Source organism: Stenella coeruleoalba (assembly GCF_951394435.1).
Source record: "Stenella coeruleoalba genome assembly, chromosome: 16".
NCBI lineage: Eukaryota > Metazoa > Chordata > Mammalia > Artiodactyla > Delphinidae > Stenella > Stenella coeruleoalba.
Genome location: NC_137162.1, coordinates 46,846,843 through 46,869,650, shown reverse-complemented (window position 1 = coordinate 46,869,650; position 22,808 = coordinate 46,846,843). Strand labels below are relative to the sequence as shown.

Genomic DNA, 22,808 nt, shown 5'->3' with positions numbered 1-22,808 from the left:
AAATTTTGTGCTTCAAAGGACACCATGAAGAAAGTGAAAAGATAATCTGCTGAATAGGAGTAAATTTGTGCATATCTTACATCTATTAAGTCACTTGTATCTAGAATATATTTTTTAAAACTCATACAACTCAAAAAAAAGTAGTTTGCAAATATTTTCTCCCAGTCCATGGCTTCATTCTCTTCAGAGTGACTTTCTCAGAAGTTTTGAATTTTAATAGTTTTATTTTAATGGAGCACCGTTTTGGTGTTGTATCTAAAAACTCAGTGCTAATCTAAGGTTACCAGATTTTCTCCTACGTTTTCTTCTATAAATTTTGTATCTTGTGTTTCACATTTAGGTCTATTGTCATTTTGAGTTAATTTTTGCTAAAGGTATAACGTCTGTATCAAGGCTCATGTTTTGTTTCGTTTTGTTTTGTCTGTGGACATACAGCTGTTCCAGCAACAGCTGTTAAAAGCACTATCCTTTCTCCACTAAATTGCCTTTCCTTTTTTGTCAAAGATCAGTTGACTATATTTGCGTGGGTCTATTTTTGGGCTTTCTATGTGATTCCACTCGTCTATATGTCTATCCTTTTGCCAATACCACACACTATCTTGGTTATTGTAACTTTAATATAATTAAATTGAATTTGGGTAGTGTGATTCCTCCAACTATGTTATTCTTCTTCAGTTCTGTATTGGTGGCTTTGGGTCATTTGCCATTCTATGTAACCTTTAGAATCAGTGTGCTGATACCTATAAAATAGCTTGCCAGGATTTTTATTGAGATTGTGCTACATCTATAGATCAAATTGAGAAGAACTGACACCTGAACTCTTCATTTATTAGATCCTCTTTGATTTCTTTCATCAGAGTCTTGTAGTTTTCTGCATGTAGATTCTCTACATATTTTGTTAGATCTTTATATATGTATTTAATTTTTCATGCTAATGCAAATGGCATTGTGCTTTTATTTTCAAATTCCACTGGTTCATTTTAAACAAGTATAAAGGAAAGCAACTGAATTTTGTATTTTAACCTTGTATCCTAACCTTGCTATAATTGCTTTTTAGTTCTAGGAGGTTTTTTGTTTTGGGTTTTTTTTTTTTTTTGTAGATGCTTTGTGTTTTTTGCATAGATAACTTTATCATCTATGAAGGAAGCCAGTTAAAACTTCCTCCCCAATCTGTATAATTTTTATTTCCTTTTCTTGTCTTATTGCACTAGCTACAGCTTCCAGTACAATGTTGAATAGGAGTGCTTAAAGGGAACATCCTTGTCTTGTTCCCAAAATAGGGAGAAAACATCCAGTTTCTCATCATTATCATGTTAGCTGTAGGTTTTTTGAGATGTTCTTTATCAAGTTGAGGAGATCCTCCTCATTTCACAGTTCGCTGAGAGTTTTTATCATGATTAGGTGTTGGATTTGTCAAATATTTTTCTGTATCAATTCATTTGATCATATGATTTTTCTTCTTCAGCCTATTGATGTGGTGGATTAAATTGATATTTTTTCTGAATGTTCAACCAGTTTTGCACATCTGCAATAAACCCCACTTGGTTGTGTTACATAATTTTTTTATACATTGTTGGGTTCATTTTCTTTTTCTTTTTTTTAATAAATATTTTTATTTATTAAAAAAAATTTTGAAGACGTGGACCATTTTTAAAGTCTTTATTGAATTTGCTTCTGTTTTATGTTTTGGTTTTCTGGCCGCAAGGCATGTGGGAACTTAGCTTCCTGACCAGGGATTGAACCTGCACCCGCTGCATCGGAAGGCAAAGTCTTAACCACTGGACCACCAGAGAAGTCCCTGCTGGGTTCATTTTGTTAATATTTTGTTGAGGAATTTTGCACCAATATTCACAGGAGATATTTGTCTGTAGCTTTCCTTTCTTGTCTTTATCTGGTTTGGGTATTAGGGTAATACTGGCTTCATAGAATGAATTAGGAAGTGTTCCTTCTACTTCTATTTTCTGGAAGAGATTGTAAAGAATTTGTATCATTTCTTCCTTAAATGTTTGGTAAAATATACCAGTGAAACCATTTCAGCCTGGTGATTTCTTTTTTTGGAAAGTTATTACTTACTGATTCAATTTCTTTAGTAGTGGTAGGCATATTCCAATGATTTCTTTTTGGCGTATTGATTATACTTATTTAAAAAAAATTTTGGTTGCCCTAGAGTTTGCAATATATATTTACAGCTAATCTAAGTCCACTCTCAAATAACACTGTACTACTGCTTCACAAATAGTGCAGGTTCCTTACACAGAGTATTCCTAATTCCTCCCTTCTGTTCCTTATGACATTGCTGTTACTAGTCTAGCTATCTCTATACCATAATCACCCAAAACACTGTTACTATTGTTACTTTGTGCAGTTATCTATTAGATCAATTAAGAATAAGAAAAAAAAATTTTGTTTTACCTTCATTTATTCCTTCTCTGGGTACTCTTTCTTTATGTATACCTCAGTTTCTGACCTATATCATTTTCCTTCTCTTTGAAGAACTTCTTTTAACATTTTGTGCATAACAAGTCTACTAGTGATGAATACACTCAATTTTTGTTTGTCTGAGAACGTCTTTATTTAGCCTTCACCTTTGAAGAATAATTTCAATAGATATAGAATCCTATACTGGTTGGGATGTTTTTTTCAACACTTTAAATATTTCACTCCACTCTCTTCTTGCTTGTATGTTTCTGATGAGAAGTCTGATGTAATTTTTATCCTTGTTACTCAAAGGTAAGGTGGTTCCCCCTACTCCCAGCTTCTTTCAAGATTTTCTTCGTCTTTTGCTTTCTGCAATTTGCATATGATGTGCCTAATATGCACATAATTTTATCCTACTTGGTGTTCTCTGAGATTCCTGGATCTGTGGTTTGTTGACTGTCACTGCCTGGAGTTGGCAAAGACACAAAGTTTAGAGTCAGCTATCAAGTTTGAGGGCACACAGTTCTCCATAAGGCCAACCTCACTCCTGACATCAACAGCAAGTTTGGGGGTGTTCCCCCAAACCACACTCCGTTCAGTAATTTGCTAGAAGAACTCATAGAACTCACTGAAAGCTACTATACTCATAGCTGTGGTTTATTACAGGGAAGGAATACAAATTAAAATCAACCAAGGAAATGATGAATATGGCAGAGTCTGAGAAGGTTCCAAATACACAGGTTCTATTGTTCTCTCTCATGGAGTCAGGACATATTGCCCAGCCAGCATCAATGTGTGACAATACAGAGTAATGCCAACTGAGAAGCTTGCCAGAGCCTCAGGCTTCAGAAGTTTTTATTTGGGCTCTATTGCACAGGCATGATTGATTGTCCACCTGGTTGATCTCAGCCTCAGGGTTGACCGATACCACTTGACCCAAAGCTCCCACCTTAAATCACATGATTGGTCTTTCTAGCATGAGCAGCTTCTACTATCAGGTGTGGTTAGCAATACTCTAAGATCTGGTATAGCCAACCCTTGCCCTAAATGAAGACATTCCTATCAGGTACAACCAAGGTTACCTCCCAGAAGCCAAGGAAAAAGGCTAGCCCTCTTTTTGGGCAAGAATTCTCTACTACACAGTCATTAATTTTGGAAAATTCTTGGCCATTATTACTTTAAATATTTCTTCTGTTCCCTTTTCTCTTCTCCTACTGGCATTCCAACTATGTGCTTATTACACATTTTGAAATTATCTCACCATTCTTGGATATTCTGTCTGCATTTTTGTTCTCTTTTTTCTTTGTATTCAGTTTGAATTTTTTATTGACATATTTTCAAGCTCACTGATTATTTCCTTAGCTGTGTCCAGTCTACTGATGAGCCCATCAAAGGCATTCTTCATTTCTGTTGCACTGCTTTTTATTTCTAGCATTTCTTTTTTATTCTTTCTTAGGGTTTCCATCTCTCTGCTTACATTAACCGTCTGTTCTTTTTTTCTTTTCTTTTCTTTTTTAAATTAATTTTTATTGGCGCGTGGTTGCTTAACAACGTTGTGTTAGCCTCCACTGCACAACAAAATGAATCAGCTATATGCATACAGATATCCCCTCCCTTTTGGACTTCCCTCCCGTTTAGGTTACCACAGTGCATTAGGTAGAGTTCCCTGTGCTATACAGTATGTTCCCATCAGTTGTCTATTTTATACATAGTATCAATAATGTATATGTGTCAATCCCAGTCTCCCAATTTCTCCCTCCCCATCCCTTTCCCCCTTGGTATCCATACATTTTTTCTCTACATCTATGTCTATATTTCTGCTTTGCAAACAAGATCATCTATACCATTTTTCTAGATTCCACATATATGCGTTATTATACGATATTTGCTTTTCTCTTTCTGACTTACTTCACTCTGTATGACAGTCTCTAGGTCCATCCACGTCTTTACAAATGACCCAATTTCGTTCCTTTTTATGGCTGAGTAATATTCCATTGTATATATGTGCCACATCTTCTTTATCCATTCCTCTGTTGATGGACATTCAGGTTGCTTCCATGTCCTGGCTATTGTAAATAGTGCTGCTCTGAACATTGGGGTGCATGTGTTTTTTTTGAATTATGGTTTTCTCTGGGTATATGCCCAGTGGTGGGATTGCTGGGTCATATGGTGGTTCTATTTTTAGTTTTTTAAGGAACCTCCATACTGTTCTCCATAGTGGCTGTATCAATTTACATTCCCACCAACAGTGTATGAGGGTTCCCTTTTCTCCACACCCTCTCCAGCATTTACCATTTGTAGATTTTTTGATGGCCATTCTGACCGGTGTGGGGTGATACCTCATTATAGTTTTGATTTGCATGTCTCTAATAATTAGTGATGCCAATTATCTTTTCATGTGTTTGTTGGTCATCTGTATGACTTCTTTGGAGAAATGTCTATTTAGGTCTTCTGCCCATTTTTTGATTGGGTTGTTTGTTTTTTTGATATGGAGCTGTATGAGCTGCTTGCATATTTTGTAAATTAATCCTTTGTCAGCCATCTGTTCTTGCATGTTGTCTACTTTTTCTATTAGTGTCCTTAACATACTAATCATAGTTATTTTAAATTATCTATCTGATAATTCCAAAATCTCTGCCATATCTTGGCTGTTATCTTCTGAATTTCCCTGTGTCTCTAGATTTGGGGTAGTGGTTTGCTCTGTGACCTCAATTCTCTGATGGGTCGAAGAAGTCATTGATTTTAAGTTCATTTAGTTTTTTCCTTATAGTAAGGGTGGGAGTGATAATTTCTAAGCTTTTTACACACCAAAGATAAAACCAGAAGCCTGGGTCTTTAAATTTTAATAGCTGTTGCATAATGACTATTCTTTTTCAGACAACTTCTACTGCACCTCCCAGCTCCCCATTCCTAGAAGATTCCAGAGGCCTGTGACCCACATGGAAGACTTCAGAGAACAACTTCCTTTAGATCTCTCCATTAGATTAATACAAGTAATGAATGTAAGCTCCAGGAAGCAGGGATTTTTATCTGCTTTGTTACCTACTGTATTCCCAGTAACTAGAACAGTTACTGGCACAACAATGTATACTGAGTGACTAATTATCAACTTCTCATTAGGGAAGCATTGAGTCCACCTTTAATAGCCCCAGCTAGCTCTCAGCTCTATGATGATCTGCCTTCCTCTGGGACACTCAGCTGACTGGCCTTGGATTTGCATTCCTTGAACACTGGAGAAGTAAGGCTGGGGGCGTGGCTCCAAATATAGGGTCCCTGTGTCTGCACACAGAGTCTGAATCAAGTAAAAACCCATTATTCTACTTTCTTCTAAAAAAATTCCCAAAGGCAACAGTTCACAACCTGAGATTAAAGTAGGATCCAATGGTTTACCTGAAAGGGAATTTCTATTCATTCAGGAATTACCCTGTGCCCTTTCTTGAACTCTCTGTTTTTTACTAGCTAGGCAATCCTTATAAAAGTTCTGTGAGATATGGTCTATCATGATCTCCCTTTTATAGTGAGGAACCCAAGTGGAGAGGTTATATCACTGGAATAAGACCAGAGAGTAATTGGTGGAACTAAGATTTACACCTAGGCCTGGCTTTCTTTAAAGACTATTCTTTTCAGAACTGGCAAAATGATGCCAGTGTCAAGGTGGGAGGGTTGACTTTCCCTGTTCACTGGGAAGTTAAGAAGGACTGGATCATGACATAGGGCTAAGAAGAGGAGGAAGCAGAGGTCTGGGGAGAGGAGAAAATACAGTTTGTTTTTGGGGTTGGGGGGGAATAGAATGCTTTTTTTTTTTTCTGTCTAAGAACAGATGAGTTGGTAGCAGTTTAATACAGATGGAAACAAATACAATCCATATAAAAACAGGATTTGAAGCAGGAGGCGGATACAACAACCAAAGTAAAGTTAGAGCTTTCGGCCATGCAACTCAACACCTGAGTTCTCTTCACTTAATAACCAAACTAGGGGGCTTCCCTGGTGGCGCAGTGGTTGAGAGTCCGCCTGCCGATGCAGGGGACACGGGTTCGTGCTCCGGTCCGGGAAGATCCCACATGCCGCGGAGCGGCTGGGCCCGTGAGCCATGGCCGCTGAGCCTGCGCGTCCGGAGCCTGTGCTCCACAACAGGAGAGGCCACAACAGTGAGAGGCCCGCGTACCGCAAAAACAACCAAACAAAGAAACTAGACGCTTTAATAGGTGTTCGTAGAGAAGGCTACAAAAGTATTGCAAAATGTTAGCCTTACATATACCACAAAAAAGAGAGAGAAAAACAAAATTAATACACCCCCTAGGCTAATCACAACAAGTTTTCCCTAACAGAGACAGACACTGAAAAATAACTCTTTACAAGCTTAGCTTCAAGGTATGAGGTACAATACCTTACAGCTCTCACTTGGGTGTTTCCCACTCATGCTCTTTTCAGTATAAACAAATAGGTTTACGTAATGGAATACATATTTGAAGAATTCCTTAAAAAAATCACAAGTTCCATTTTATATATACAAATTTTTAATTATGTACTGAAAATAAATTACAGGAAAAAAATTTAAAATGCAACAGAGGACAAAGTCACAATAAACATTCCCACTGAATTCCCTTGGTCGGGGGCATGGTGAGACTGCAGTGCTCAAGAAGATAAATATCACAAATATAACAAAAACTTCAAATTGTCTATGCACTCACACACTGACATGAGCTACAAACATTCCTTCACAGGGACTGTACTCATTAGCCTACCACAGAACCAGATTTTGTCATAAACTACAAAACTTTTAATACAAAATCCTATTTATATATTTATAATTCATATACTTGCCCTATCTGTGATTTTAGAAAATAAAAGCTACACACTGTATAGATACTCTTTTTTTTTTTTTTTTTTTTTGCCGTACACGGGCCTCTCACTGTTGTGGCCTCTCCCGTTGCGGAGCACAGGCTCCAGACACGCAGGCTCAGCTGCCATAGCTCACGGGCCCAGCCGCTCCGCGGCATGTGGGATCTTCCCGGACCGGGGCACGAACCTGTGTCTGCTGCATCGGCAGGCGGACTCTCAACCACTGCGCCACCAGGGAAGCCCTGTATAGATACTCTTAACTCATAGCTGTAGGCAACATTTTTGGATGGAATTTCCCCCCAATAAAATTAATGGCATATTTTATGTACATGAAGGCTAAACTGCATAAAGACAGCTCAGTTTCCCAGATATGTTTCTCCTTTTAGGGCAGGTTTATAAATTTAAAAAGGCAAGACAAATGTACACCTCAGAATCACTTTCTTAGCTACAAGAGTTGTCATATAATTTCTATGAAGTTTCTGATACATGCATTTATGTAATACTGGTATTGAAGGCAGTAAAGCAATATATACTTTTAATGTCGTGGCTCAATAAAGGCTTCTTTGTCATTCCAATCTGATTCTTGATACAGTGATTCATAACTTCTCTAAAAATTAAAATTTCAATGGGACACTGTGTTAAAGAGACTCTAAATAGATTTCTTAAAATATTTCCCTGAAATAGCCTTTACATAAGACAAATTTCACTAACATTAGATTAAGTAAAAAGGGAAACAAAAGAATTAAACATGGCACAAGTGTGCATGAAAACTAATGCTCCTCAGCCAGTCTTCATGTCTTAGGAGCCATGAACAGAATGCTTAAAACCAACAAACAATTTCACACTCTGTGGCGGCCATCTGTGAAGCCAGTTATACTAAACTACTTCTACAGTTGATTGTAAACTTTGGTTTATTTTTATTTGAGTTCTCACTGTACAGCAAGAATGAGAAAAAGAAAGAGTGGAGTCCATGAAGAGATGAACTGTCAGTCTGTCTTTAATCTGGCATGATGAGACACCTGGTCAGTCAGGTCTGCTTTGATAGAGTTTGTTACAGACTGCCTTATGTTTTCCTCCATGAAATTATCAACCAAGGGTCTTCAATACCTATTCCCATAGCGTTTCAGCAATCTGATCAATCATTATCCCAATTTCTCTGAACTCCCCAGAGTATTTAACATATGCCCAAGTACAAAGAGACGTCAGTGCTAACCCCATGACAAGGTTACACAAGACGGCTATAGAGTTTAGGCCAATGAAGCCAGTCAGTCCTGAGATTATATACATAGCAAACATGACTGCAAACAGTGTGGCAGGGGTATGAGCAACATAGAAGATATTTTTGCCATCATTGTGCTTTATAAAATTTGCATAGGTTTCTTCTATTTCAGCCTCAAACTGGTCCTGATAACGACGGCAGAATTCATCTCTACCCATTTTTTTTTTTACTGAACAAGACTGTTTAATTGCCACTTCCTTGAGATCCAGGTGTTTTTGCTCCAGAGTGCAGTGTAAGGGTTGTCCCCACCGCCTACTTGCTCCATACTTTTGCAATAGATCTCTCTTGCTCCTGCTACTGCAGCAAGATTATTAGCTTCAGCTGTTGCCTGAAGCATGGACTTTGGATGTGGAAGTTCCTCTCCTTGATAAATTTTAATGTAAGCCTTGAAGTATTGTACAAGATCTTTACAAATGACTTTAGATCCACTTATCTCTTTTTCTAACAAATTTTCTGGGGCAAGTAGCAATGGAATCAGATTTCGAAGCTCTCGTTTAAACTCTTCATCAATATCTTTCAATCTCCCATCAAAACTAGGATTAGTTGCAACTTTAAGACCAGGATTTGGCAAAAGGAAGCAACCAAGATTTGAGAAACAGTTGTGAATGTGCTTCCTTACATTCTGTAGCTCTTCATGTTGACTTTGTTTTACCTGCAATCTCTTTTCAAGGAATTGTTTTCCACCTTCCAAACCATATGAATGTTCATAAGGATAACTCCAGTCTCAAATCAAAAACATTAATGTCTGAAATGGTTTCTGGTCGATTTCTTCCATTGCAATTCTGCCATATTCTGTAAATAATTGCAAGTATTGAAGATCATCTTCTTGAATATTTTGAGACAAATTATATACCTGGACAGAGCCAGTCACAGTGCTCAGAGCAAACACTGTTGCACTATCTTTGATAGTTGACTGGCTATCGAAGGCACCCTGGGTATCCCTCAGCAGCACAGCCACTTTTGTTCCATTAGGTCTCTCGATCACAAACACTTCATTCCAGACGTGTATGCCTGTTGTTTCTCTTTTGCAACCAACCCGCCATGTAAATCCAGTCAATGGTTCATTGTTTCCACCAATCCAACTTTGAGAATCCTTGTTATACATATATCTAAGCATGAAGTCCAGTAGAAATGATTTCCCTTTAGGAAAAGCTCCTGCCATGGATACCACTGCTATGTTAAGGTCTCGTATGTGCTCCTGTAGCAATATCTGCTCCAAAGCTTCTTCATCAAGCTCAAAGTTATGGTCATCTTCATGTGCAAGAACAATCTATACTGGACATGGTTTCTTCATAACCTCATCAGAGTCTACCAGGTCATCATCTTCATAATTCTCACCTAGGAGGGTCCTGGACAAGACGTGGTTAACTCCGGTGTTTGGGTCACTGGTTCGCCTCCGTCACTGCAGCCCCTCGTGTGGCTGCCGCCTCCGCGCTGCCTCGTCCCCCTCAGCCGTCTTGGACAGATTTAAAATTAACTCCCCCTAGAATGCTATTTTATTTTTTTTAATTTAAGTATAGTTGATTTACAATGTTGTGTTAGTTTCTGGTGTACTATTTACAATAGCCAGGCATGGCTAAATGTCCATCGACAGATGAATGGATAAAAAAGACGTGGTATATACATATATACACACATGCGCGCGCGCGCACACACACACACACACACACGTACACACAATGGAATATTACTCAGCCATAAAAAAGAGTGAAAACAGTTTCTCAACTGAACACTGGGCTGAGCTGGTCTTCAGGATGCACTGAGTCCTAGATGGCATTTGGGGCGGGTATCTGAAAGTCCATGCTATGAGCATCTTTGTCCCCATGTTAATCCTCTCTTCCCACCCAGGCCACCAGGATGCTGCTTTTTCCCACCACTGTTGCTATGGTAACTGGCTGGCAGTCTTACATACCAGCCGTCAAACATGCTGAGCGAAGCCCGTTTGTACCACTAACTCAGTCATACTGCGGAAAGCCGGATGGATACACATTCCAGTTGTGGTGGGGGACTTGATGGCTCTGGCCAACGGGTGCAGCCAATGTCCCTGAAGGCGGAGGTGTGGCTGCAAATGAGCAGTAGAGATGGGTCAGCTCAGATCTGGGTCGAGTCCTGCTTCTGCCGCTCAGTAGCAATGTGCCCTTGGGAGTCAATGAATTTCCTGAATCTCAACTTCCTTATCTGGCCAACAGGGAGGGCTGTTCTGCCCCCACAGAGCTGGGGCAGCAGTAAATGAGACCACAGGGGAGTGCAGAAGAATTGTGAGCCCTCACTGTGGTTTGCCATTTCGCAACCACTCTCAGGGTCGAGTCATTTCTCCCAGATGTGCAGGAACAGAAATCAGCGTAAGAAACTGGTTCCCTAAGGAAAGCCCCTGACTCAGCCCCTATTTGGTTCAGTTGCTGAGGGTGGGTAAGTGTGGGCTTCCGCTGGCTTCCAGAGGGCAGTGTGTCTGGCAGAGTTTCTGTCTAGACACTGGCTGAGGGCTCTGCCCAGCCTCTCCCCAGCCTCCTTGTTCCTGGGGCACAGATGCCTTACTATTCCTCAGGGCCAACAGCTCAGGATCCAGGAAAGCAAGAGGGCTTTTCCCTGTTGTCATGGGCTGAACTGTGCCCACTCTGCATTCATATGTTGAAGTCCTAACCCTCAGTACCTCAGGATGTGACTGTATTTGGACATGAGGTCTTTAAAGGGGTGATTAAGTTATACTAAGTCATTAACATGCGTCCTAATGCAATATCACTGGTGTCTTTAGAAGAAGAGATTAGGACACAGACATGCACAGAGAAAAGACCGTGTGAAAACACAGGGAGAAGATGGTCATCTACAAGCCAAGGAGAGAGGCCTCAGAAGAAACCAAACCTGCTGACACCTTGATCTTAGAACTTAACCTTCCAGAATTATGAGAAAATCAATTGTTGTTTAAGCCACCCAGCCTGTGACACTTGGTTATGGTAGCCTGAGCAGACTAATGTGCCTGCCCTTCCTCCTCACTGTAAGTAAGAGAATTCCAGCTCCCATGGGGACCCTTGGAGACAGGGACCCTTCTGGAACCACCATGAAGTGGGACTCTTCATCTTGTTTCCGATTGCTCTGTCTCTCACTGCTCGCTGGCCCCATCTCTGCACCTCTGCACTGGGGTTCCCAGGACCCCAACTCCATGTCTCCCCAAGCCTGTCCAGCTCACATATTGCCCCCAGCTTGGAGAGAGGGACACATTAGGGGCATAGGCTGCAGCTTGTAACACAGCTCTGGGCGCCACAAGTCCCATCTCTGTGACCAGTTCTGATTTCAGTCACAGGTGTGATACAGAGCTCTTGTCCACTGGTGGTTCCCACTCCAGGCTCTCAGCTGCCGGGGGCTTCTCTGAAGCCAAAGGGAACCTACAGACCCTGTGCAAATGAACGAAGCCCAGAAGTGCTGGGCATCCACATCTCTAGGGGCAGATTTCAGGTGAGGGAGAAAGGGAGCAGGGTAATTCTCCTGCCTCTGTCCTTCCTGGACCATCTGAGAGGCACTCCATACTCTTCTCAGGGTTCTGCGAAGTCAGTCTGTTGCTGACAGCGTGATGTTTATAATGCCCTTTACGCAGGCCTGCCTTCCATGTCTCACTCTCCCCAGCCCCTCATTCCTGCTTCCTGGCATCATCTCCCAAATAAACCACCCGCACCCAAGCCCTTGGGCTCTGCTTTTGGGGAAGGCAGATTTGGGCATAGCTTTACCACTTTCCAGCTAGGGAGCAGTATGGAAAGATTTCACTTTCCTCATTTGTAAAATGGGGACATGACTATCTCACAGGCTGGTTACAGGAGTTAAATGAGATCACCATGGTGAAGTGAGTTGTAAACTGTGCAAGGTGATCTCAAAGCTAATATTTGTTATTATTTTTAGTTCGTGGTAGCATAGGTCCTTCCTTCACTGTTCTTTCATTTAAAAAGAAGAAGAAAACCCCACCTCCATGTCATTCCCTAGGGTCCCTTGTGCTGCCAGGTGCAGGTGAACATCCTTGAGGAGGAATGGGTGCTAAGGGGTTGACACAGCCCCGCCCCTCCCCCTCCTTCCCCAAACAGCATCAGTGTTTATCAGTGGGCTTCTATAAAGACAGCTGGCAGAGAGGGCACTGAGCGGAGGAGACACAGGGGTGGCAGGCCTTTCCAGCCCAGCTGGCGTCAGTGCTGTCTGTGTGTCTGGGTGTCACAGGCTGGGCTTGGGGCTTATGCAGGAGCCCGGGAAGGAGCAGGATGGAGGCCTCAGATTTCCTGACACAGCCCTGGCCCTCTTCCAGGAACGCCTGCTGCGGGCTACCTACCTGGCTGCTTCTTGCCCCTGCTCCAAAGGCCGACTTGGCTGTTCCCTGCTCTGGGACCCTGCACTGACCCAGGAGCAGCATTGAGACCCTCCTCCTGGTTCCCGCTCTTCTTGCACACCCTCCACCAGAGCCCTGTGCTTCTGCAGACCAAGAGCTCCTTGAGAGGAGGGCTGCATCTCTGCATATGTGTTCAAGCATCTAGAACAATGACTGTTGGCCAACAGTACAGGCTCGACAAACATTTGTAGACCTACGGCTAAGGTATGCCTGGGGGGACAGTGGGAGGCAAGCAGGGAGTCTTCACTCAAGGTAACTTTGGCTGGCACACAAAGTCCAGAATGCCGGGAGGCAAGTCAGGAGGGGTAGGATAAGGGGTGCGGGGACAGAGCTGCTCACAGAGCAGAGACCTGAAGGCAAAAGGCAACGTGCAGGATGCAGTGTGGGTGGGCTGGGGTCTGAGGGGCTTCCTCAGGCTGGCTGGAGCTTTAGCTTAATTCTGAGAGTTCTTCCAGTGTGAAGGGCCAGAGCGAGTGGGTGGGACAGTCAGAGAAGATGCCCTCTATATACACTTGGCCACCATCCCTACCAGATCAGTCCCTGAGAAGCTGATCCCCCCAGAAGCCAACCAGATCTCTGGTTGAATACTGCTGAGTCCCCTGCAGATACAGACAGGCCCCAATGCAGTATCTATGGTGTCGGGTGCTGGGCAGGGGCAGATGCCACGGATCATTGCTTGTGTGAGGCTGGGCAGTGGGTGTCTCTCTTCACTCACAGAGCTGCTGCCCAGAGCACCCCACAGGGAATGCATGATGGATGGTTGGATGGATGGATGGATGGATGGACGAATGGTGTTGGAGTTGCTGAGATGTGATAGTTAGAGAACAGAGAATGCTGAGGGTCAGTCAGGAATGGCACCAAGCAGTCCTCCCCACACCTGTCCCTCCTTCTGTGCCACCTCCCAACAACGGCACCTCCTCCCTCCCACCTTTCCACATGAGACAGACACCCAGCTCTGTGCATTCCATATTCTCAGACTGTTCTGTCTCTACCACCACTATACTGGTCCAACTTCTCATCAGCCCTTCCCTGAACTGTTGAAATGTCCCCCTGCTGGCCTCTTCCCCCTGCCCACCGGCTTCCCCTCCCAGAGCCATCCTGCTGGAATCTTAGAATGGCCTCACATCTTCCGTGAGCTTCCCATATTCAAAACCAGAGAATAAGAACCCGTGATGGCTTTCTAATACAACTTGGCGAGGCTGAAGGACACGTCCCAGGCTTCCCTTTCTTGTATGTTTCCCACAGGCTACAGGGAGATTCTTGGGAGATTTGAGAGACTGAAGGGAAGCAGCAGCCATTTTGCAGCACGTGGGCATTATTGCTGATAAGCTGATTCATCTCATTGGCATGAAGCAGCAGCTAGACCTGCCATTGTCCCTCCTTCCCACAGAGCCTCTTCAGCTTCTCTGACTCCTGGGCCATGTACATGTGTCTTTAGCTCTGTGACAAAGGTCTGGAATTCTGCAGAAATACTTTGCAACACCAAAACCAACTGCGTGGACATCCTCAGTGCCTTCCCTGTCCGGCACTGCCAAGCATTGTCCATCTTTTTTCTCCACCATCTCTTGAACCCACTGTCCCCTTTATATTCTTACTGACTCAGATCCTCAAGGAGGCTACCTGACCTCCATTCGTCTTCATTCAGTTATTCAACAGTCATTAAGCATATACTGCATGTCAGACATCATTCTAGGCACTGTGAAAACAGCTCTAACCTTAACTTTCACCCTTCCCTCCTTATTCTAAGTGGTGCTTGAATAGTGACCAAAAGGGTAGTGGCAATAAAGCCTGCAGAATAGAGCCTGTGTCTTAGTAGGAGAGGGGAGACAGATAGTAGATGAAATAGGTAAGTAGGAGGCAGGACTTCTAGCTATGTCTGAGTGATGAGGTCAGCAAAACCTCTTCGCCAAATGCAACTATAAATCTGGACAAAACTGACAAAAACAACCATTTCCATACTCTGAAATTGACCAAAGGCACGCAACAATCACTTATGCTTGAAAAACTGCTATACTTTAGGTAAGAACAGTGAGAGTCTGTGGTGTTCTTGCCAAGGGGTGCTTCTATCCCACTTTCCCCAGCTCAGTCCTCACAGAGGTTCTGCCAGGGTGGGGCACATCATGGGGACCAGCAACTTTGCTGACGAAGTCAAAAGTGGCTTATTCAATTTTGAGCAGTGGGTGGTGCCTACACCCAGAGGCATTGTCAGTGGAATAGACAATCTTGGCAGCAAGTGAATGGGGAGAACTAATGCTGTGTCTGAGTTTTTAGTCATTGTTGGGGCAAACATGTGCCTGGCTTAGGGTGCATGCACGTGCAGTGGAGACCAGAGAGGGCTCAGGGTACCCATACACTCCTGCCAACCCTAAGACTGTGGCAAATGCAGAGGTAATGTGAAGAGTCCAGCAGAAAGTAAAAGCCAGGGCAAACCTGAAGAACTTGAAAACAATCTGAACTTTGACTGCGTTTCCCTACCTCACGCAGATCTACTGGCAGAGAATGTAAGTTCTACTAGTTCAAGGTTTGAATGCAACATCTGTCCAATCATTGGCTGATCACTGAATTACACAGAAACAGAGGTGACCCCTAGGAAGCCAGTTTAAAAATAAAAGGAAGAATAAACAACAAATATAACCAGAGATATTAGTGACTGCATATTGTAGAGGAGACAGATTTAACAGATTTATCCCAGGCAAGTTACCAAACAATTCAACAACAACATTGTTTAGGTGAGTAAATTAGAATTCAGAGTTCCTACAATACATTATCTAAAATACCCAGTTTTTAATTAAAAAATTATAAGTGTACAAAGGAAAAGGAAAGTGTGACCCATACTTAGGAAAAAGGCCAATAGAAACTCTCTGAATATTCCCAGATTTTTGTATTTAGCAGACAAATACTTTTAAAAAACCCTATGTAAATACATTTAAAGAACTAAAGGGAACATGTTTAAAGAATTAAAGGGATGCATGATAATAATGAATCAACACATAGGGAATCTCAATGAGATAGAAAATATAAAAAAACAAATGGAAATTCTTGAGTTGAAAGTCCAATAATTGAAATGAAAAATTCACTAAAGGGGCTCAGCAGAAGATTTGAGATGGCAGAAGAAAGAATACATGAACTTTAGAACAGAGCTATAGAAATAACCCAATGTGAAGAATATAGAGAAACACGGAACAAAACAATTGAAGGAAAAAGAACAGACTCTCAGAGATCTTTGAAGCAACAATAAGTATGCCAATATATGTGTAATGCAAGTCCTAGAAGGAGACAAAAGAGAGTAACAGAAAAATTATTTCAAAAAAATAGTGGCTGAAAACTTCCCAAATTTGATGAAAAATATCATGTTTCACATGTAACCAACTTAAAAAATCCCAAGCAGTTTTAAAATACAAAGAGATTTATAGTTCAACACTTTAGAGTCCAAGTCTTGAAAGATAAAGAGAAAATCCTGACAGTGGCAAGAGAAAAACTTGTCCCCCTCATCACATGGAGGGGGACATCAACACGATTAACAGCTGACTTCTCATCTGAAACAATGGAGGCTAGAAGTGGAAGGCCATATTCAAAGGGCTGAAAGAAAAATAAAAACCATTAACCAGGAATTTTGTATCCAAATAGCTGTCCTACGAAAATGAAGGCAAAATTAACACATTCCCAGATAAACAACAACTAACAGAATTCCTTGCTGGCAGACCTGCCTCATAAGAAACACTAAAGGAAGTTCGTCAGGCTGAAAGGAAATGACACCAGGTGGCGACCAGCATCCACAGGAAGAGATGAAGCACACAGGAAATCATAAGTACATGGGTTAATATGAAAGACTCTATAAATATAGATTTTCTCATTTCTTCTCTCAACATCTTTTAAAGACTTAACTGTGTGTAAAGCAATAATTATAATAGTGTCCTTTGGGGTTTATAAGACATAGATGTAATACATATATGACAATAATAAAAGGAAGGAGAAGAGAGGAAATGGAACTACCTTGGAGCAAAGTTTTTATGTTTCACTGGAATTAAATATTAATCTGAAGTAGATTAAGATACAATGCATATTGTAATCCCTAGAGCAAGCACTAAGAAAATGACACAAAAATATAGTAAAAAAAAAAAATTAAAAATTAAAGTGGTATACTAGAAAACATCTAATACAAAGAAGATGGTAAAGGAGGAACAGAGGAATAAAAATAAAGGAGACATATAGAAAACAAGTTACAAAATGGAAAATGTAAACCCAATCATATCAATAATTTCATTAAATGTGAGTGGTCTAAATATCCCCATTCAAAGGGCAAAGACTGTCTTCATGAACTAGCAAGATCTAATTATATGCTATCTATAAGAGACACACTGTAGAGTCAGTGATACAAACTGGCTGAAAGGAAAAGGATGGAAAAAGGTATGCCATGCAACAGGAACCATAAGACAGCTGGAACTGGCTATATTAATATAAGATAAAATAGACTTTAAGAAAAGAAACATTACAACAAAGAGGAACGTTTTACAACGATAAAAGGGTGAATACATCAGGATGCTATAACAATTATAAACATACACAGACTTAACAAAAGAGCCTCAAAATACGTGAAGTAAAAAGTGACAGTAGACTGTTGAATAATAAGAGTTGGAGATTTCCCTACACCAATCTCAATAAATGACAGAACAACTAGACAGAATATCAGTAACAATATAGAAGGCTTAGACAACACTATTAACCAATTTGACCTAAGTGATATATATAGGACACTCCTTACAATGACAGCAGAACATACATTATTTTCATGTACATATGGAACATTCTTCAGAATATGCCCTAAAATAATAAATCAACTGGTGAGTGTATAAGCAAAATGCACATCCATATATTATTCAGCTAAAAAGGAACAACTACTGATACACACAAGAACATGAATGAACCTCGGAAACTTTATGCTAAATGAAAGAAGCCTGATGCAAAAGACAACATAGTATATGGTTCTACTTATATAAAATGTCCAGAAAAGGCAAATTTATAGAGACAGAAGGCACATCAGTGGTTTCTCAGGCTTGGGGGCAGGAGAGGGGATTAATTGCAGATAGTCAGGAGGGAATTTTTCGGGGTGATAGAAATGTCTAAAAACTGGATAATGGTGATGGTTGGATAACTCTATAAATTTACCAAAAATTATTTAATTATACACTTAGAATGGGTGAATTTTATCCTGTGTAACCTACATCTCCATAAACTGTTAAAATATAGAAATATATGAGATAATAACAAATGCTATGAAGAAAAATAAAGCAGAGAAGGACAGGAATGTCAGGGCGGGATTCAACTTGTGCAGTCATTGGTGTGGTTTGCCAACCCTAACCCTAACCCTCCCTTCCAGGCATGTGGTCGGACTGTACTTCCTGGGCCCCTCGTGGGTAGTTGGGGCAATGTCCAGGCTGAGGGTTTCACTGCTGACACGAGACCCTTCTGGAGCTCAAACTCTCCCTTTGCTATCTGGCCTCGCCACCAGCAGCACTTGAAATAATGGTTGTTCCATTCGCCTGGGTCTTTGAGTCACTATGATGGGCAGGTGACCCGTGACCCAGTTACTGTGTAACTTATCCCATTGTGCCACAGACAGGCAGTCAGTGAAAGCCTCAAGAGAAGGTGACATTTGGGCAAAAATCTGAAAGAGGTGAGTTTGTGAGTCATATGGATATCTGAGGGTTAGGGTGCTCTGGAGAGAGGGGAGAGCACGTGCAAAGACCTGGCATGTCTGAGGAAGAGCAAGGAGGCTGGTGTTGCTGGTGCCAAGCAAGCGGGGTACATAGGAGATGATGTGATGGGTAATGTTGGGCCGGGTGGAAGAGTGACATGGGGATCCACTGGGGTGTGTTGAGTGAATGACAGATCTAATCTGATTTAGGTTTAAGAAGAGCCTGTTCCAGTTGCAATATTGAGAATAGATTAAAAGGCCATGGGTAGAATCAGGAAGACCAGTGAGGGCGCCTTTGTAAGAATCCAGGTGAGAGCTGACTTCATACCCAGCTGCCATGACATCCTTCCTATAAACAGTTCTGATCAGTCCTATTCTTACAACTTTCAATAGCTCCCTATTGCCCATAAGAAAGAGTCCAAGTTTCTCAAAGTGACATCAACCTACCTTCCTCTTGTATCACCCACCACTCCCCTTCCTATATCTTCAGTTCTCCTCTCTCTGAATCTCCTGTTCTCCCAGGACATACTCTTGCCTCCCTACCTGGGATCTCGTGGTCTCCTCACATCCCTGTATCACAGCAGGGAGGGGTGAGGGTATGCTCTGGAAGAAGGAAAAGTAAGCAAAGCCACAGAATTGGGAAGGCCTGGAGAAGGGGTGTGATGGAGGATGCCCATTCCAAGCTGCCCCCTGGCCTTGGTCCTGAAGGTCAGCTTGTGGGCCAGGGAACTGGGGACCTGTAGGAATGGCTTCAGAGCTACCTTCTTCTCTGTGGACTCTCTGGCCTGGTATGGGCAGGAGCCGCCATCTTGCTTCCCACTGTGAATCTGACATCCAGTGGCTATTCATGGAGGGTCAGCTAACAGGGAGAAGTCACCACCTTGGCAGAGAACCAGGCAGCTCAGTGAGCAGAAGTTTGGGAAGCTGGGAGCAAAGAGACTGCACCTGGTCAGACCAGGCAAGACAGTGGCACAGGAAAAGCTCACAAGAGGTGGAGCTAAAGGTGGTGCCCATGGCTGGGTAAGAGTTTTAGCACAGCGCCCCCCAGTGAGAGGCCAAGACCTGTAGAGTTGGCCTCTGACTTCCTGCTACATGGCAGGTCCTCAACTTGGCAAAATTATAGGCAAAGTGGTTAAGTGAAGTACAGAAGCTCAATTTAACTCCAAAGAATCTTCTGTTTGCCCCAATTCCCTGAAAATCTCAGTTAAAAGCAAGCTCAAGTTCCCCAATAATCTCCTCTAGAATATATGGGGGGGGAGAGAGAGAGAAGGGAGGGTCAGAGAAAGAGAGAAAGACAGACAGATAGACAAAGACAGAGAGAGGGAGAAGAGACAGGGCTGAATTAGAGAGACCAGAGACGGGGCAGGACACTCCCCTGTGTTGGCTGACTCTCCCGTCCTTTCTGAAGCTTCCGTAGAACGGCACGGCTCCTCCTGTCTTACAAAGCTGCCGAGCTGTTTGTGGTCAGATAATAATTTAAAAATTAATTCAGTCTAAAGGAATAAAGTTCCAACACATGCTATAATGTGGATGAACCTTAGAAACATTACTCCAAGTCAAAGAAGCCAGACACAAAAGGACACACGCTGTATGATTCGATTTATAAGAAATATCCGGTATAGGTAAAGCCCATAGAGAGAGAAAGCAGGTTAGTGGCTGCCAGGGCTGGGGGAGGTGGGAAGCAACTGCGTCATGGGGGTGGGGTTTTTTTGGGGGTGATAAAAACGTTCTGGGGCTTCCCTAGCGGCACAGTGGTTGAGAGTCCGCCTGCCGATGCAGGGGACATGGGTTCATGCCCCGGTCTGGGAGGATCCCACATGCCGCGGAGCGGCTGGGCCCGTGAGCCATGGCCGCTGAGCCTGCGCGTCCGGAGCCTGTGCTCCGCAATGGGAGAGGCCGCGACAGTGAGAGGCCCGCGTACCGCAAAAAAACAAAAACAAAAAACAAACCGTTTTGGAACTAAAGAGAGATGGTGGCTGTGGGACACCTTGAAATTGCCACTGAATTAATTATTCACTTTAAAATGGTTAATTTTATGTGAATTTCACAACAAAAATTTAATTCAATCAAATTCTTTAAATTCAGGTATCTCATGCAATAGCTCATTTGTCGTTTTCTCAAACAATTAGCATCTGTACTCTGAAGCCGGGGACATCTGCTACACCACGGGAATCTGGTGGCTGGAACCTTCCACAAAAGTGTGACGGTGACTTTTCCTTTCAACTCAGATGATGCCATAAACCCAGATGAGAGAAAAATACTGGATATTTTACAGACCACTCCCCCACCCCAATGCACTAGGACTAAACAGAGGTAAAGGCTAATCTCAGCTGCTCTCCACCCCCTATTGTAGAAAGGAGGCTCCAGAGAGGTTAAACGTGCAAGAAGGGTCCCACAACACGTGTCCAGCCCAGAGTGGAATTCTGGCGACCTGGCTCTGTGGACCCAGAGCTTGACTCAGCATCCCTGTGGATACCTGTGCAGACCATAGCAAAGGCTGCTGTGTGGTCTGGGGGCTCTGGGCTGTGTCTGATGGCTCTTGGGCCTGGCTACACACTAGGTTCACCTGGGAACTGCTGACATCCACCCCACACCAATTAAGCCTGATCTCCAGTATTCAAAAATGCCTGGGGAGGGAATTCTCTGGCAATCCAGCAGTTAGGACTCCACGCTTCCACTGCAGGGGGCACGGGTATGATCCCCGGTCGGGGAACTAAGATCCCTCATGCCACGTGGCATGGCCAAAAATAAAAACATGCCTGGGGATTTTTAAAAGCTCCTGCATGATTCTAACATAAAGCCAGGTTGAGTACCACTGACTGCGTTTCTCCTACTAGTATCTGGGATTTCAATCATCACCTGAAGGCACTCAGGTCCAGAGAACGTGAGATGTCACTGCACAAACACTCAGCCAGCACCTGTTTGACTCACCGAGCTAGTCAGCGCTTGTATGACCACACAGCGGTTTGTCCCACTTTGTCTAAGTTACCTCCTGGACATTTTACTGAGGACTACTGAACCATCCTCATTGTTTCTGAATTAACTGTTAGCTGGATTGTTTCCAAGCAAGATACAGGGCAGCCTCAGAATGCACAGCCTTCCCTGTGATGGCCTTTTGTACCCATGGTCTGTGGGCACAGTGATTCTTACAGACTCTGAATGTCATCAGAGCCCTGAGCCACTGGAGCCAGGGTCCCTGCCAATCGTGGTCACGATGAAGGCTCTGTTTTTCAGGCAGACATGAACCAGCTCCCGAGTTCAGGGGTGAGGGCTGAGCCATCAGTCAGTGCCTGGGCCCTGGCCACAGACGCCCCTAGGTGCTCTCAGATTACAAGACCAAGACAGCTTCTTTGGGTGGCCACAAATGAGCCCATCCCTCAAGCAAGAAGCCAAGAACCAAGGTAATCATACACCACATAGAATAAAATAAACTTCTTACCGAAATACCTGGCTGCAAACGTTCTTCTTTTGCTGGAAGCTGTCGGCAACATAACGAAGCTGGCAGTCTATGTGCAAATTTCTTGTATATCCTTTTTATAAAGAGCCAACCACATCCTCAAGCAGACACGCTAATTCTTGTTTTCCAGTAACAGGAGATCAGCATCTATAGAAGAGAAATATATTTAGAATGCCCTTTATCTGGTGTTTTCTTGGGTTTCCAACAAGAAGCCTCACTGTGAGGAATTAGTCCCTTTAATGCAAGTGTACCAGGGATCTTGGGATGGCCTTGGGCAAGTCAGACCTCTGGGTATCAGTTCCCCAAATCTGTAAAATGGGAACAAGAATGAACCACCCCTCAGAGTGAACGATGGGTCAACGAGATGGCGGGTATAAAACAGCAAAGCCCTCCACACGTCAGATGCTATGTTTGATCTTTTCAATCAGATGGCCTGGATTTAAAAGGAGCTGTGTTTTCCAGAGAGCTTCAAAACAGCTACAAACAATAACCTGCAAACGTGCAATGTGACTTCCAGGACTCTCACCTGATGTGCACGGCAGTCCTGTTAGTGGAGAGACAGAGGATGCGGACCCCACCCCTAGATGGAGAAACAAAGCCCCAGCAGCACCCGTGGCAGACCCTCACGTGGTACACTGCTGCTAACAGCATGGCTTCTCATTCTATTTCTGGAAATTTAGCATCATTATTTCATAATTTACAGTTGTGGAAAGTGGAAAAGAAAAATCCTGATTAGGAAACAGCCAAGTGACAT

At 42.8% G+C, this 22,808-nt stretch overlaps 1 protein-coding gene and 1 pseudogene across 12 annotated transcripts in view; both read right to left on the bottom strand.

Moving 5' to 3' along the window:
• The window catches only part of ARHGAP22 (Rho GTPase activating protein 22), a 208,971-nt gene that overhangs the window by 174,881 nt on the left and 11,282 nt on the right, over positions 1-22,808 (bottom strand). For all 11 annotated transcript variants that reach the window (XR_013824414.1, XR_013824415.1, XM_079901039.1 and 8 more), the window contains exon 2: positions 22,037-22,201. Coding sequence is in view for 9 of the 11 variants with exons in the window: in XM_079901039.1 (XP_079757165.1) it covers positions 22,037-22,088 (52 nt within the window). In the remaining 2 variants the exon portion in view is untranslated. The remainder of the gene's footprint in view (positions 1-22,036; positions 22,202-22,808) is intronic.
• On the bottom strand, positions 7,822-9,891 carry LOC307175181 (atlastin-2-like; annotated as a pseudogene). Its single transcript has one exon. The product of its transcript is annotated as an atlastin-2-like (transcript).